At 42.2% G+C, this 16,167-nt stretch overlaps 1 protein-coding gene across 1 annotated transcript in view; it reads right to left on the bottom strand.

Moving 5' to 3' along the window:
- Positions 1–13,517: 13,517 nt before the first annotated feature.
- grid1a (glutamate receptor, ionotropic, delta 1a) overlaps positions 13,518–16,167 on the bottom strand; it is a 438,916-nt gene continuing 436,266 nt past the window's right edge. The window contains exon 16 of the mRNA XM_056291925.1: positions 13,518–13,955. Within this exon, the coding sequence (XP_056147900.1) occupies positions 13,518–13,955 (438 nt within the window). The remainder of the gene's footprint in view (positions 13,956–16,167) is intronic.

Genomic DNA, 16,167 nt, shown 5'->3' with positions numbered 1-16,167 from the left:
ATCTCACTTCTGCCGTGTTTGCCAATAAAGTTCATTTAAATTTGAATTTGATATGAAAAGAGTAAGAAACGTAGAAACAGTGAGGGGGTTGGAGGAGGGCTTCAGTGTGCTTGCGTGTGCAGTCTGAACCCAGGATAATGCATGCATTATTAAGGCTTTAGGCATTTCCTTCACCTGTAAATTTTTCTTTGCCTTGTGTTTGAATGCATCCCCACATCTATACCTATAATGATGGTGTAGGCTAAAAAAAACATAGTTAGGCTTTATTTGTGACTTCTCTACCATGCTGTATATTGTTAGATGCAACATTTTCTCTATTTGCGTTAGTATTGAGAAACTTGCCACTAAAATCTGGGCTCCATTTGAGCCATCTGCAATGAAGCATTGAAAAACACCCATAAATGACCTATTATACTTCAGTTCATGAACTAAACGTTGGTCAACAAGATAAAAAAAAACCCAAAAAAACCATATATTTCAAAATCACCGAATGCAGGTAGCCATGGTCAGTCATTTATCCAAGGTAGATGGGACAATTTCAATTTATTAAAATGTCATTTATTTTGCCAGACGATAAGGCCATTATGACACTTGGTTTGATTTGCTTTTATTTCCTCCTTTGTGTGAGTGTTTGGCATGTATTTGTATCGGCATTATTATTAGATGTAATCAGATTCATCTCAGTGATATTTATTTCACATTCAAAATACTGCTCTGAAATTATTTAAGGATAACATTGTAATGGGTATTTTTATCTTGACGTTTGCAGACCGAAGTCCTAAAGATCAGTTTGCTTAACGCCGCTGACAAAGTAATCTAATGCTGTCTACATTACTCAAACATACCAATGTCTCCTAATGCCTCAAACCAAAGTTGAAATGAAGACAACTCAAATACTGTCATAATGGAAACAACTGTTCTGTTGTAATTATGTTTCATTGCTCATAATGATAAAATAATTTCTCAAAATTAGATCATTCTCATAATTATGAGATGTGAATGTTAGTCTTTACTTACCACACCTAATATCAGAGGTGTAAAAACCAGGTCCAGAAAGTAAATGTCCAAACCATGTATTTGCTCCAACCACGTTACTAAACCAGCTGATTTCATTAACTAGTTTTCCCTACCTAGTTGAGGAGTGGTGTTGACTAGAATCTGCTGGTGTAGTGCATGAGTAGAGCAAATACATGGTTTGGACATTTACTTTATGGACCTGGTTTTTACACCTCTGCCTAATATGTTAGATGTTTTCTCTGTTATTACATTTTTAGGCACTTCATTGCTATCAACACCGAGAGGGGAATAAAGGTCAGCCAGGGGAAGGTGGTATCCAAGAAGATGGGGAAGCTGATCTACAGAAAGGCAGCTACTGTGAATTATGAATGAAGAACAGTTAATGTGGTCACTGTTACGGCTGAACTAAGACCAAACAATTAAGATCCAAAGAGTTCTGCAAGAGCCGTACCATAAGAAAGCCACTACTCAAGAAAACAGTTCAGAGTCACTATTACCATATAATTATGGGTTTATTACAACTTGGCCATTATTGCAACTTGAACACGTGTTCCAACACACACACCAAATACAACTGTGCATAAAGAACAACATAATGAACCAAACAGCAAATTCATGAATAACTAAGGCAGGGCGGTGATATGGGCAAACTATGACGACTGAAGATTAACAAACTAAACACAAACAGACAAGGGAAACAATACTCACCGCCCTGCCTGGCAAAGCCAAATAAAAATGAAAATGAAAGGGGGGGGGGTACTAACCCCAAAATCAAAAAGGGATCTAGAACATAAGCATGAGTGCCAGGCAAAAGTTAACTAAGACATTTACAAAAATCAAACAAACCGCACTGAGCAATGTGAGGGGGCCTCTCAGTGTCCATGGCCTTGTGAGCTTCTTTTATAGGAGTCAGTAGGGGAAGGCCTCAGGCTCAGCCCATCCACAATCAGCACCACTTCACTGGCTCCGCCTTCTCAGGCACCACCTCAGATGACAGAAAGGGCAGGGGCGTAACACCACCCTTATAAAAAACCTCCGGGACTTTGAGTGGGGCTTTATGAAGCCCACAACACATCTCCACACAGGACCTCACTTTACAAAGGAATAGCCCACACTGCAACCAGATGTTCATATTGTCATTTTAAGGTAACAAGTCCCAGCATTGTAATCTGTTCAGCCCAGTCCAGTTGTCTCAGTTGTGCATTTCCAGGTTTGTTCATTCACTCATTTTCTATTGCACATGGTCGTAAATCATGAAAGATGGATACTGAAGGCAGCGTACATTAAGTATGGTATGCAAGTGTAATACAGATTGCTGAGAACATGTTGGAGATGATGAATTGTTCTTATGCGTTGTATTTTACAATAATGTCATTACTTTAAATTTGCCAGTTGCTGAATGTGTTTCGTACCGCGTTGGCTTTAATAAGTGCCTGATGTTGTAAGGCCATCTCGTGTCTGAGCCATTTCTATGCTAGCAATTTAAGGGGCTTTCATTGTACATTTTTCAAATGTACAAATTTTGTATCATTAGCTTCTAGCAGTGTTGTACTGTAAAGATCACATTCATGTACATATATATTTTAATACATTTTTACAGTAATAAGCTGTTTATGGAGATTACAGTAGGGATACTAAAATAACAGTATAATGGCACCCAAACAGCTGAGAGTATTACACTGTAAAGCTCATTTTCTATACAGCATAGTACTGTAATATTTATTACAGTACTGTGCTGTAGTAGATTACAGTAGGTACACTGTAGAATAACAGTTTCATGCTGGCAACTGTAGCTGCCAGTAGCTACTGGCAACTATAAATTGCAAACTGTATTTTACTGTAATTTAACAGGGAAATTTGTTAGTGTGTCATCTCGGTCTTCATTTTATTAAAATATCGAATGCCCTTAGCAGACAAATATCCATTATTGTTGATATAAAGCTAGAGAGCAAATGACCCTGGCTCATACATCATGGATTTTTTTTTTTTAGAAGAAACTAGTTAAGGTCAATAATCAATCTCTGGTTTTTGTCGAATTAGCTAATACACACACAGGAGTAACACATTTTAATATACAAATGAGGCAAGCAAAAATATTGCAAAAATATAAATGGAGTTGGAGTTTGATTTTTCTGACATTCTTCAGATGAAATAGTTGGTTTGACAATATGTGTCAGTATTTGCGCAGCACTCAAATCTGCAAATGTGTTGGCTGGCTTGCAGTAGAGCAGCGGCTGATATGTAAACCTTAACAGGTTTTTGGCACCCTTTGCCCAGGTTTAGGGGTTCATGCAGAGATAGTGAAGCGGTGTGAGAGTGGTAATAATCATAATTTGTCAGTTTGTTTAATGGGGTCAACATAAAGTACAGCTGTGCCTGCACGGGAGGTGTAGCCTTTGAGTCGAGCACGTCTGAAAAGGAGATCCCTCCACTTCCGTCAGGGTTGTCAGATCTAATCACGAGTTGCCCTCCCCCCCATTTTTGTCCCCAATTGTATCCAGCCAATTACTCCACTCCTCTGAGCCATCTAGGTCACTGCTCCACCCCCTCTGCCGATCCGGGGAGGGCTGCAAACTACCTCATGCCTCCTCCGATACATATGGAGTCGCCAGCCGCTTCTTTTCACAAGACAGCGAGGAGTTTCACCAAGGGGACGTAGCGTGTGGGAGGATCTCGCTATTCCCCCCAGTTCCCCCTCGCCCCCGGGCAGGTGCCCCGACCGACCAGAGGAGGCGCTAGTGCGGCGACCAGGACACATACCCACATCCGGCTTCCTACCTGCAGACAGCCAATTGTGTCTGTAGGGACGCCCAACCAAGCCGGAGGTAATGCAGAGATTCGAACCGACGATCCCCGTGTTGGGAGGCAACGAAATAGACTGCTACACTATACCCGAACGCCCCATCATGAGCTTTTTAGTGTTGGCCTTTCAGCAGAAGTAATGGACTCCAGTAGTGGTATCCATTTATACTCACATATCCTGCAGCTAGATTATACATGTTGATTGATAGTTAGGGTCGTAATCAAATAAGCTATATACAAAATAAAATAGGAATAAACAGTGGAACACCTGGAACAGCCTGCCTGATGGACCCAAAGGAGATGTTAGTATAATCTGAGTATGTTGCCTGAGTCCAGGAGGAGTGTGTCTTGTGACTAAGATGAGGAAAGCGTTGAGAAATAGATCTTTTGCTACCTTCATTTGGACCAGATGGCAGTGCAAGCTGCCGCACCAATAAGCCACAATCTGTCTCTCTCTCTCTCTCTCTCTCTCTCTCTCTCTCTCTCTCTCTCTCTCTCTCTCTCTCTCTCTCGCACACATAGTATACTTCCGCTGAGGTTCTCCAAAACCATTAGCTTTGTGTAAAACAGCTTGTCCAGGTTGTATCTTAAATATCTACAGTGCACGAAGGATAACTGCAGTGATGTTAAGTTTTTAACCATTTAACAAACTGAAAATCGATATGTGGGTGTAGTGCAAGATCTTGATTGTCAAGTAAGATTTACCTTTTTTGCAAACCGACAACAGCTGTACTGCATAATAAAACAAAGGAGAGAGAGAGAGAGACTGCAGCACAGAACATAAAACTTTCATAGCTCTGTTGGGATGCTGTGTTTCTCCTGGATTATTTATTAGACACCGAGGAGCTGTTTATCACACCACTAATACTGCTCTGCACAGGTAGGACGCCCAGCAACTCCACATACATTAGGCTCCATAATTAATATTAATTTGTTTTTCAGTGGAACGCAGGAAGAAAAGCACATGTGTCACATTCGTTTGACCTAAGTATGGTATGAGATGATTGCTGTCAGAAGCGAGCTTTCCATCTGGTCTTGCCAAGACAAACATATGCGCTATGAATAATTTAATGGCGTTATTATGAGATATAGACATATTGCAGTGTGGTTGAGATTCTGCAACACTGGAAAAAGAGGAGAGCCACATTTGCAAAGGTACAACACAGACCAAACCGTAGAGACTGAAACCACATGAGCTGTCCAGACGTTCCATTATTAAACAGGACATGCGTATAATGAGTTAATGATAGGCCTTTTGCTTGTTGAACCTAATGAGTTTTGGGGGCATTATGTTGGCAATGCCACAAAGTCATTTTCATATGGTGATTAACCCTATTAGATGTCATGCTCAGGTCACTGATGTTTTGATGAAGAGATAGTGAGGTTCCAGCAAACAAGAGCATCCTGCTAACGGCCTCGTTGCTACACCAACAACTGCCTCGGTTTGGCTGTGAATGACTCCCTGCATCACTACGGCAAATCATCAACAATTGGCTCTTGCTAAATTTCACAATATACATTCGTTGACCGTAGACTGGTATTACACTGGCCTTTTCGCCTGTATATATAGTCAGTCCTTGTGTATATATCCGAAGATTGTTGTGTTGTCGTGCTCCTATGTTAAGTACACTGAGCAATGAAACCGGAGTCAAATTCCATGTAGTGTAAACCTACATGGCCACTAAACATGATTCTGATATGATTAATCTGTCCCACACTCCTTATAAGAACAGAGGCTGGCAGCCGGCAGCCTTACCAACATGTACCCTGGCTCTGCCAAATGATGGAAGCTAAGCAGGTGTGGGCTTGGCTAGTACTTGGATGGGCGACCTCCTGGGAAAACGGAGTTGCTGCCGGAAGTGGTGTTGGTGGGCCAGTAGGGGGCAGACTTCCCTCTGGTTCTAATAAAAACGACATCGGGGACACTGCTGTAGGAGGTGCCGTCCTTCGGATGAGACGTTAAACCGAGGCCCTGACTCACTGTGGTCATTAAAGATCGCATGGCACTTATTGCAGAGAGTAGGGGGTTCCCTGATATCCTGGCAAAATTCCCAACCTGGCTCTCTCCATCTGGTCACCTAATCATCCCCCCATGGCTCAATGATTCCTCCCTCTCCACCTCAAGCTGATGTGTGGTGAGCGTTCTGGTGCAAAATGGCTGCCGTGTATCACCCAGGTGGGTGCTAATGCATTGGTGGTGGTTGAGGTGAGTTACCCCCTTCAATGTGAAGCGCTTTGGGTGTCTAGAAAAGTGCTATATAAATGTAATCCATTATTATTATTGGAGGCTAAAATGATAGTCACTAGAAATTACCACCGTTATTCCCAGAGGTTAATTGCAAGGATAAAGTAGCAAAATATTTTGAATTCATTGATTTTTCTTTTTAGGAAGATGTGCAGAAAAATATCCACCTATGAGTTTGAATAGGCAGAGGGAACTTTATGAAACGTTTATTATTTAATGACATTGCACTTATGCAGCTTTGCCAGAAAGAAATAACATTGTGCAACACCTGTAGTGCCTCAGTGGAGGCCTTCGGCTCATAAAACATTCAAAATTTTCCTTTTTTTACCACTGTGTTGCGTAATATGATCTGGGAGAATACACTTAAGTCTTCCAACAATGCGAACCGCATTGTTGGCTACTTTCTTTGCCACTGTCAAGGATGGGTAGAACCACTTTCAATCTCAATGGTGCAAATTATTGCAGTTATTCTTTTGATTTAAACTCAGAGTTGGTTTTTTATGTGTCTGTATATGTTTTATTGCTTTTTTAAAATCTATTTCCTTGTTTTTCTTCCCAAGAAGCTATCGAATAATCCATCAAATTTATCCATAAAACAAGAGGTGGGGAAAACTCATACTTTCAAAACCCAAAAGCAAACAAAAAGTCAACATTAAACAAAAGTTTCTTAAGTTTGATAAAGTAAACTATTACTACTAAATAATAAAACTATTATATGTGTGGCGAGGCACACATATAATAGTAGAATAATTTTTTGTCCCCCTCCCCCTCCCCCTTTCTCCCCAATTGTGTCCGGCCAATTACCCCACTCTTCCGAGCCGTCCCGGTCACTACTCCACCCCCTCTGCTGATCCGGGAAGGCTGCAAACTACCACATGCCTCCTCAGGTACATGTGGAGTTGCCAGCCGCTTTTTTTCACCTGACAGTGAGGAGTTTCGTCAGGGGGAGGTAGCGCGTGGGAGGATCATGCGATTTCCCCCATCCCCCCCAACCAGGTGCCCCGACTGACCAGAGGAGGCGCTAGTGCAGCGACCAGGACACATACCCACATCCGGCTTCCCAACCGCAGACACGGCCAATTTTGTCTGTAAGGACGCCTGACCAAGCCGGAGGCAACACGGGGATTCGAGACCGCTACGCTACCCGGACGCCAGAATAAATGTTTTCTATGAATCACCAGACACTTTGAGTTGAAATAGACTGTGTCACTTTCACGTGTTTCATTGCCTGTGTACTTAGCCTCATATTGTTCCATAAAAGCAGCTATTAAAACTACTGTGATTTAAACACCTTTAATAGTTGCAGCAGTATGTGGCTCCCTTGCAGTTTCCGATGACGGTGCTTTCAATGGCATCAATGTTGCCTTCAAGTTTTATTTTATTTTCTAATTCGCAAAATTTAAATTACGCTCTTCAGGTTTAGAGAGACAAAACAATTATGAATACAAGTCTGCTGCAGACAGACATGCACTCCATACCTATACTACTGTCCGATTAACTATAACATGAAAATGTCTATCTATTCACCTTGGTGACTATCTATTGGCCGTTGAAATTAAGATAACAACAGGCAAGGACGGCTGGTATATACGGGCTTACAGGGCTAAGTCCTCCCTATCTTTTACAATAAAGATGAGAAAATTATTGTTGAAAAAAAACCTTAGAACATCATCCGTCCATTATCCAAACCGCCCAGCCTGCTCCCAGGGTCGCGGGGATGCTGGAGTCTATCCCAGCAGTCATTGGGCGGCAGGCGGGGCGACATTTTGGTGGAACCTGAGCGCAGCGACAGCACTAAATAGTCACAAGGAAAACACAAAATACATCTAAATGGGCTATTTGTTTTTTTTTTACAGTCCAAACACAACTGCATCAGCTTCCATTCATCTTCGTGTTACGTGAGTGACAAGGGTCTTGGCACGCCTTCTTTGTTTTGCCGATCATTTGGGCTAAATTCAGTCAGCCCGCAGGCCGCTGACTTTTGACCAATGACAGCACAGACAGGACTTACGTGACGCGCTACTTGTGTGAGAGTGGGAGGGGAGAGGAGTGAGCGACGTTCATGCTAACGCCGTGGATTATTTACTTTCTCATCCATGTTCTTCAATGTCTTTGGAGGAAAAATTGGACGTGAAGAGACCGGGGACACGTCGTCCAAACGATGTTCAAATAACACAAAAGGACAAACGACAAAATCGTAAGTTTTGTGTTACTTGGTTTCAACGAAAGGACCGGCTAACGGCAAGTGTAGCTAAGAATTCACTTGTCTGCTTCCCACGCTGGCTTTGTGGGGGAGACGCGGCTTGGACCCAACAAGGATTTGTGGATTTGAAACATTTATCCGACAAAATTAGGAAACAATGTAGCACAAGTCACATTGGAAACAGCGTAAAGCTATCATTGCTGGGTACAGTTAACATCGCCTGTCAACTTGATGAGGGCCACCGCATTTCTATACAGACGCACGACGAGCTGGTAAAGAAAAACAGGCGTTCATTATCCCGGATTGTGGACTGTATTTCATTATGCGGGGCACGTGAGCTAGCTCTGCGGGGGTCCGACGAATCTCCGACTTCCCTCCAGCGGGGTCTGGACCTCGTTGACCAGTTCTCTTTTTCTGATAGCCGGTTAGCCGATCACCTGTCAAACACGCAGGTTGCCAAGTACACGTCTAAGACGAGCCAAAATGAGTTGCTTGATTGGATGTGTAACCGGTTAGTTTCTTGCCCGGTGCGGGATTCGATACGGGGTGCATTGCACCACAAGGCGACATCACTAACCGCTCGGCTAAAGGGTTTGCTGTTTATGGACAAAAATTGGCTGATCAAATATCGCAGGCACCATTTGTGGCTGTGCAAAGCTGATGACACGACCGACGTGGCATGACAAAGCCAGGGCGCGATTGTGCTCAGGGAACACCAATCTGAGAACAATCTTCAGAGCACTTTTTTCTGAAACACTGAAATGAACACAAATAGCCATCACAGCCCCCATGACATCTGCAGAGTCAGAGAGGTGTTTCAGTACACTCAAGAGGATCAAATCATCCCTCCGAAGTACTGTGGGACAGGAGAGGCTGAACGCCCTGGCTATGCTGTCTATTGAGCGAGACTTCGTCCAAAAATCACCGGACTTCAATGACGTGGTGATTAACCTGTTTGCATCCCAGAAAGGTCGTCGATGTGAGCGTCTCTTCAGATAAGGTAGGCCAAAGCCTATAGACCTCTTAAAAGACCACCAGACACGTTTAGCTTTCCTGTCTACACATTGCTTGTCTCTGTTCTACAATGACCGTTATTTTTGCTGTGCTTACCAAATTGTTTTATTCGGGACATGTTTGACACAATGTGTTGCAAAACAGTTGTGATAAAAACGGTTGCAGTATTTATTGGCAGTCGTTTCAGTTGCGTCACGTTTTGTTGTGCATCCTTAGATGAGCCCTTTTCTGACATTGTGGACTACACGATTCTGCATTATGTTCTATCATGTAGCAGCATATCATTCCTGCATATATTATTATTGTTATAAATGGCACGTGTTAATGTGTACAGAGAAAAATTGTCAACTGGTGTGTGTGTGTGCTTGCGCATGTGAGAGTTTTTTGGCATCAGGTCATTCTTATATATAGTGTTGTGGTAGAGCACTTGCTATAACAAAGTAGAGCGTTGTTGCTCAGACTTGGTATCTCAGATGTTATGTTGCTGTTGCTGCAGTGTGAACTATAGATGGGTATACTATATTTGTTAGCCCACCCACCCAATATCGCCACCAGCTGTCACTGACAATACGACTATTTCATATTATTTAGCATGGCACTTTTTTTCCTCATCTTGAGTGAGATAATTGCCTTTTTATGTGGCAAAACCAGACACTCTGGAAAAATTCATAGTTGCAGAAAAAAGCTGATATTCCTGTATGTGACATGATGTGATGATATATATATGATAGAATATGCATGACATGATTTGACATGTCATGTCATGTTATATTTGATATTTGATTCGATATTTAGTGGATATAATCATGCAGTTCTTTTCCTTCTGTCCTGTGTTTCACATGAAACTAAACCAATAAACAAATTCCCTTTGGACATGCAGACCATACCCTAGTAATGTGGCACAAAGGAGCAGCAGGCAGGGAGACGGAGTAAGCGATGGTGGGATGGAGATGGTGAATGTAGGCCGGTCAGATGCTCATAGATCTGACCTCAATGGACACTGAGTTTTTATTTGTTTTTATTTTTTCCCAATTTCCTCATGTGAGTCTTTTTCATCAGGACTTTATAATTAAGAAGTGTTAGTTTCTAAAATAATAGGCAAAGCTAGAAGCTAGTGAAGATTTTAGAGTCCTATATGAGATTTTTTTTAAACACGAAGAACATTATTAGCGTTAAAAAAAACACAAAAAAAGATGTAGATTCAAGTAGAATCATCCTTTTCTGAGTTTAGTGATTTTGAAAACTGGTCTCCAATGAAGTCCACTCTAATTTTCTCTGTCGGGAATTTACCGTCATTAGGTCCATCAGGGAACTTGGGGTGGGGTGGTGAGCAGGGGTATTGGATTTGCACAGTGAGGCATTGCTTCTGTACGTATGCTCTCCATCCGATGTGGAGGTGAAAAAGGGCATGTCATAAGATGAGTCCTGACATATAGTGGTGGCAGTGGACTGTTTCTTGGGGTTTGGACAGGAAGCTTGTCCCTGACAGGATTCAGCATGGCCCTTAGAACAAGGTCAGCGGTCCCTGGGGCAAAAGAATGGGGACTTCACAGCTCTAGCTCAGCATCACTTTGTTGGGGCTGACAGCCAGGGCCACGGGACAGGAGAGGTGAAGAGGGCAAACCAACAATCTCAGCGCACGCATATGAATGGATTCGCTGACTCAAGCACGTCCATGCATGAGCGCATGCTCACTCCTGAAATAAGTCATTCTCCACAAAACGTTTAGGGTTATACTGAAGGAGAACAAAAAGTGAAGCTACCTGGGAGGACAAATGTGCTACATCCAAAACCCAGCTGAACACATTCAGTCGTGGACAGGGGCTCCAGCAAGATAAGCTAAGGTAGGCTAAAATAAGCTAAGGTAAGATAAGATAATTATTTTTTTAAGAAAGTTTTAAGTTTCTGGGTTAAAAGATAAAATCTGAATCACTCTTGTAAAGGTCGACAGAGCAGAAAACCCTCACAAGTAGTATTTGCAGACAGAGGGAGGGTTAAGACACACGAGTGTCTTCTAGCAGAACTCAATTCAAGGCCTGCATCTCCAGGGTCATGGGGTCATAGGATAGTAGTTTAAACATTTATTTTTCTCCAGTTTCTATTAAATCTTAGCTTCTCCTCCATTGCATCTTGCAGTTAATTTATCTCCAAGTATAAAACTACCACTTGCTGAGATTTGGCAAGGTGCACACAAGCTCACGCGAGCAAATGGAGCATGACCTATCATTAAATGGTCATTGCCCATATTTCAACAACAAAGCTGTCTTGATGAGTGACATGATTTATGTTTTCTAATGCAACGTCAAGGAAATTCAGCCATAAACAAAAAGAGGACCACCCGCACAATCTCTGGAAACTAGACTACAGGATCAAATCTAGTTTCCCTTGGTCTATCCAATACCTGTTATCAGCCTAATGACGATTCCTCACATGAACAAAAAAGGTGGTTTATTCCTACAGGGTTTCTGTCATGACTGGCAAGATGTTGTGTGAAGTTTTTTCTCCTTGCTGTCTGCTTCCTGACTGATTTTTCTGGTTGTACTTTCAGAGTTGTTGCCCAAACTTTAACGATTCATCACTGACACACCAAAAAACATCTACTTTTTTTTTCTAAATTGAAGCCATGGAATTGAAACCCCATAACCACATTGCGATGAATTAAGTCCCTCAAATGGATTTAGAAATTGGGATGTGTTGCTCTTGCTCTTACTTAGTGACAGTTTGAACAAGCCTTACTCTCATGGACATGTTTTTACATCTGGTAAACACTTTTGGTCTTTTGATCATTTTGATCCTTTTACAGAGGGTTGAACCAAAGATGTTATTCTCCCTTTGGACTTTTTTTCCCCAAGTACTCTACAAACATGAATGTGTCTCCCAAGAGAGACGTAACATTGAAAACTCCAGTGCATGAAACATTAAACATCTAAATATCCCAAAATGCACTTCTAGAGTTCTTTTTGATTTAATTAATGTTTTAAACTACAGTTGGTATGCTGGTGGAGTGGATTTGAGGGCCCAAAGAGACTGAGCACAAACCGGAAATTTGCTTGTTCAGACCCCGCATGTTCATTGTGCTCGGAAGTAATGACATGTTTTTTTTTCCCCTAACGCTAATCAACTCATTCTATTGATTTTATGTACGTAACATGGGTCATATGTACAAAACATAATGTAGGTCTTATTGATGTGGAAGGCAGACTTGAACTGTAGGGGAGAATATACAGTATGATAGCATAGACAATATGGTGTAAAAATCAGACAAGAACACATGAGAAGAACTTTCAGCTCTTTTTCACATGCAGTGTGAAAGGTAGGTGCAAGATAGGAGTGTGAGAAGATTGCTGGGAAATTGAGGAGGGGCCGTCTGTTATCAATAGGATTGCACTCCTACCCCCAGACGTTTTATCAAAAGATGTGTCAAAATCTCAGCGGTACAGGCTCAGTACCAGGCAGTACTTCCAATGCGAATCTAAACCTTAGCTTTTCCTTTGGTTCGCATGATGCAACTATAAGCCTGCAAGCCGGTCTCTGAAGAAATGCATGTAGGTTTATCATATTGTATGCACTGAATATGAGGGTAGTAAAAATAGCATCTAAATAGTATGATGTGGGGGAAGAAAGCATTCACTAACCTTGTATGAAAACCCTTATTTCAGATGAGTTTTTTTTGAAGATTTGCCAGCTTAGAGACAAGAGACACTAAAAATCTTGACAGTCTTCAAGCACACCTCTGAAGGTTTTTCTGTCATATTTTTTTTATTTTTTTTTTGATATGAAACAGATCAATTCTTCCAGTGATTTCGAAGTGTGAAATGTATTTTTCTTTAAATCATGAATTCTCATAGTACATTCAGTTAAATGATCATTTGAAAGAAAACATCTTTTAACTTGGCACTTAGAAAACAACCACAAAGAATTGTCACCTTTATTCATTTAGGACAAAATTTACAAAGCCATTCAAACAGTCATTTTTAATATTTTTGTATGTGATTTTTAAACTCAAGTTTTGAGAATATTCAAAATACACTTTTTTTAATGTCAGCTCTTTCTGTTTGTACTTACAATTATGTACATAGAAGTCTCTTATTGTCCTAGCTCACTTAGATTCTTCTTCATGGGTAATAAAAATCCTTCTGTCCATTTTCTATGTATATCATCCTGAACCTGTAGCACTCTGTGTAGCTCTCTACTGTTCGTTTTGGAGCCTTGAGTGTCTGTGATGGTTGTGTAGGCTCAGATGGATGTCCCATGGCTTGGCTCAAGGGCTTCTGGGATGGGTCCTCCTGGCACTGACTGATAGGACATTGGCATGGGTGTCTTGACGGGGCTCTGACGGAAAAGCCCCCCGTTGGGTGCCCTGTGTTTGCAGCGGATAGAGGGCATGGTGGCACTGCTGAGAGGCAGGGGGAGGGTCCTGCCAGCAGCTGGGCCCAGTGTCCTTCCTGCCCCATGACCCTCCTGGAGGAAGGTGGTCACAGAGAGCGGAGGCGGCCCCCGATGGGCCGGGTAGTCCCGTGCAGACAAGACCTCTAGGGACTGGCTGGGCTGCATGCTGCCAATGTCCAGGGCAGAAATCTCGATAGACTGGCCGGGCAGTTGCTTGTGAGCCAAATCCTCGTCCAGGAGGCTGTTCAAACGCTGATGGACCTGCTCCAGGTTCACCTCTTTGTCCTGGAGAGAGGGGGGGGGTAGAGAGAGGGGGAGAGAGAGGAATGGACGGTGGACAGAGAGAGGGACACAACAGCCGAGAAAGTGGTTGGATGGAAAGGAATGAAGACCAAGGACGGCAGACAGAGGATTAAGTAAAAGCAGGATTGTAACGACAGTTTAAGTAAGGGGGAGTACAAAAGGAGGTTACAGAATGAATGTAAATAATGGAAGTATAATGAGGCGAACAAGAGGGTAAAAGTGACAGAAAGAGTCGAGAGAGGGATAGAGGGAAAGAGGGGGGAGACAGAGGGCAAAGAAAGGCATTAGAAAGACTTTTTTGAAAATCATGAGCAGTGAGCAACATGCAACGCAGTCTAGCTCAGGAAATCATAATCCAGGCAGGGAAAGCTTAACACGCCTGTATTTTCGCTTATTACATTGTCAGTCTGAAAGACACTGAAATGACACATCCTCTTATCTCAACTTCAAACACTCAATCAAAAATGTGCTACAATTTCAAGCAACCAACATTAGGCTGTTGAGATATTACCTTAAAGCACTCGAGATATCAAAATATGGGATCATAAAAGGTAATGTCTCCACTTTTCAAATGGGCTGCAACTAGGATGTCTCTTCATGCAGGAGTTGTCATATTCTTTTCACTGTACAGCGTCTTCACACCCTAACAACTCCGCTGCATGAATAGCATCAACCGTTCACAAGACAGGTTTGGGGGAAACACAAAGCCAATGATCCAGACTTCACAGAACAATGCAATCCAAGGGAAGATAATAAATTAAGGTAATTAATTTAAGCCTTTTTTTAATTCAATTAACATTTTTAGGAAAAATGGTTGGAATTATATTTGTCAATCTCTAGCTTTGTAGGATCAGGCACAAATAGAGAAGAGGGAGAAGCCAAAAAAGAGCACATTGTTCTACAGACAGTAATTCTTTTAACAAATGTAATAGTGCTAGATCTTTTGGCTGCACCCTGCCCTCCACGCTGCTGATCGATCTAATAGTTCTCATGCACTAATGTGACTGCAGCCAAGGTTGACGCAGACAAGACATAAAAGCCAAGCAACAGGTGGGACCATGGGGTAGGATGACCAATGAAGCGACTGAAATCGACTCCCATCCCATTCCTCGGGCCCCCATGCCCCGCCCCACCCACCCCTTCATCTGACACAGCCAATAACCATCCAACACAGTATGTCAGGCCTCTCCTGACCTGTGTCAAGAGCCTCTGCCTCCTCCCAGTCTCTCTCTCTGTCTGTCCATATGTCCCGCCTCCCTTCAGGTGAAGCACTTGTTATGTCATTATATGTCAATGGACCAGAGACCCTTTCCAGACTGTAATCCTTAGTCACCTGCTGAAGATCATAAACAGTAATATGTAACCAACAGGGTCCCTTGTGTATCCGGACATTGACATATAATTGCAATAAGTTGTCACTCGGGTAAAAATAATTTGAGGTGTGTAGACTTGCAGTAAGTTGAAATAGCTGTCATAATACCGGCATAATGCTTGTGCTGCCATAGGGTTGTTGAAGTAACACTAGCACTCACAACAGTGTGAAACACACATTAATGGCAAAGTATACAACCGGGCTAATGTTCTGACAAACGTGATAATCAAATACTCCATTACTGATCAGACACTGGGTAGGCCGTTTTTAGTCTCATATGACAGCAATATGTGGTCAATATGCAAGCAGCTATTTACAGAAGATCTTTAATCTCAATTTGAAATCAACACCAGTAACCCACATGCTCACAAGTGTCAAACATTGACATAAGTGCAGCTTGATTTACTGTGTGTTGCTAGATTTAAGGAAAATCGGTCTGGAACTTGAAAGTGTGTCCTCGTCCGGTGGCTCTTATTGCATTATTGGGCTGTCAAGTCGAACAAACAGGTCAAAACTTAAGATTATGCAGAATCTGCTTTTGCTCACACTTTAGTTTAGGGATCCATGTCAAGCCTTAGGTTGTCTGGATGCCTCATGCAGGGAGGCGGACCAGTAGAATGCAGATAGCTAAGATCAGAGCTCTAAAGTGTTAAGACTTGAATGGATAAGCTAAAGAGAGCTATTGTACAGCTGAAGCACTGGTGGACCCAGAAGTACAATTTCATTATGTGGTTTGGGATTTGTCACCCAACCACTTTACATATACTCTTCTTGTGACTGTGGTTCTCTCACATTATCATCAATGAATAACAAATCCATGAA

This window comes from Lampris incognitus, chromosome 13 (genome assembly GCF_029633865.1).
Source record: "Lampris incognitus isolate fLamInc1 chromosome 13, fLamInc1.hap2, whole genome shotgun sequence".
In the NCBI taxonomy this organism is placed as follows: Eukaryota; Metazoa; Chordata; class Actinopteri; order Lampriformes; family Lampridae; genus Lampris; species Lampris incognitus.
Note: the sequence above shows the minus strand (reverse complement) of the source record. Positions and strands in the feature narration are given on the sequence as shown.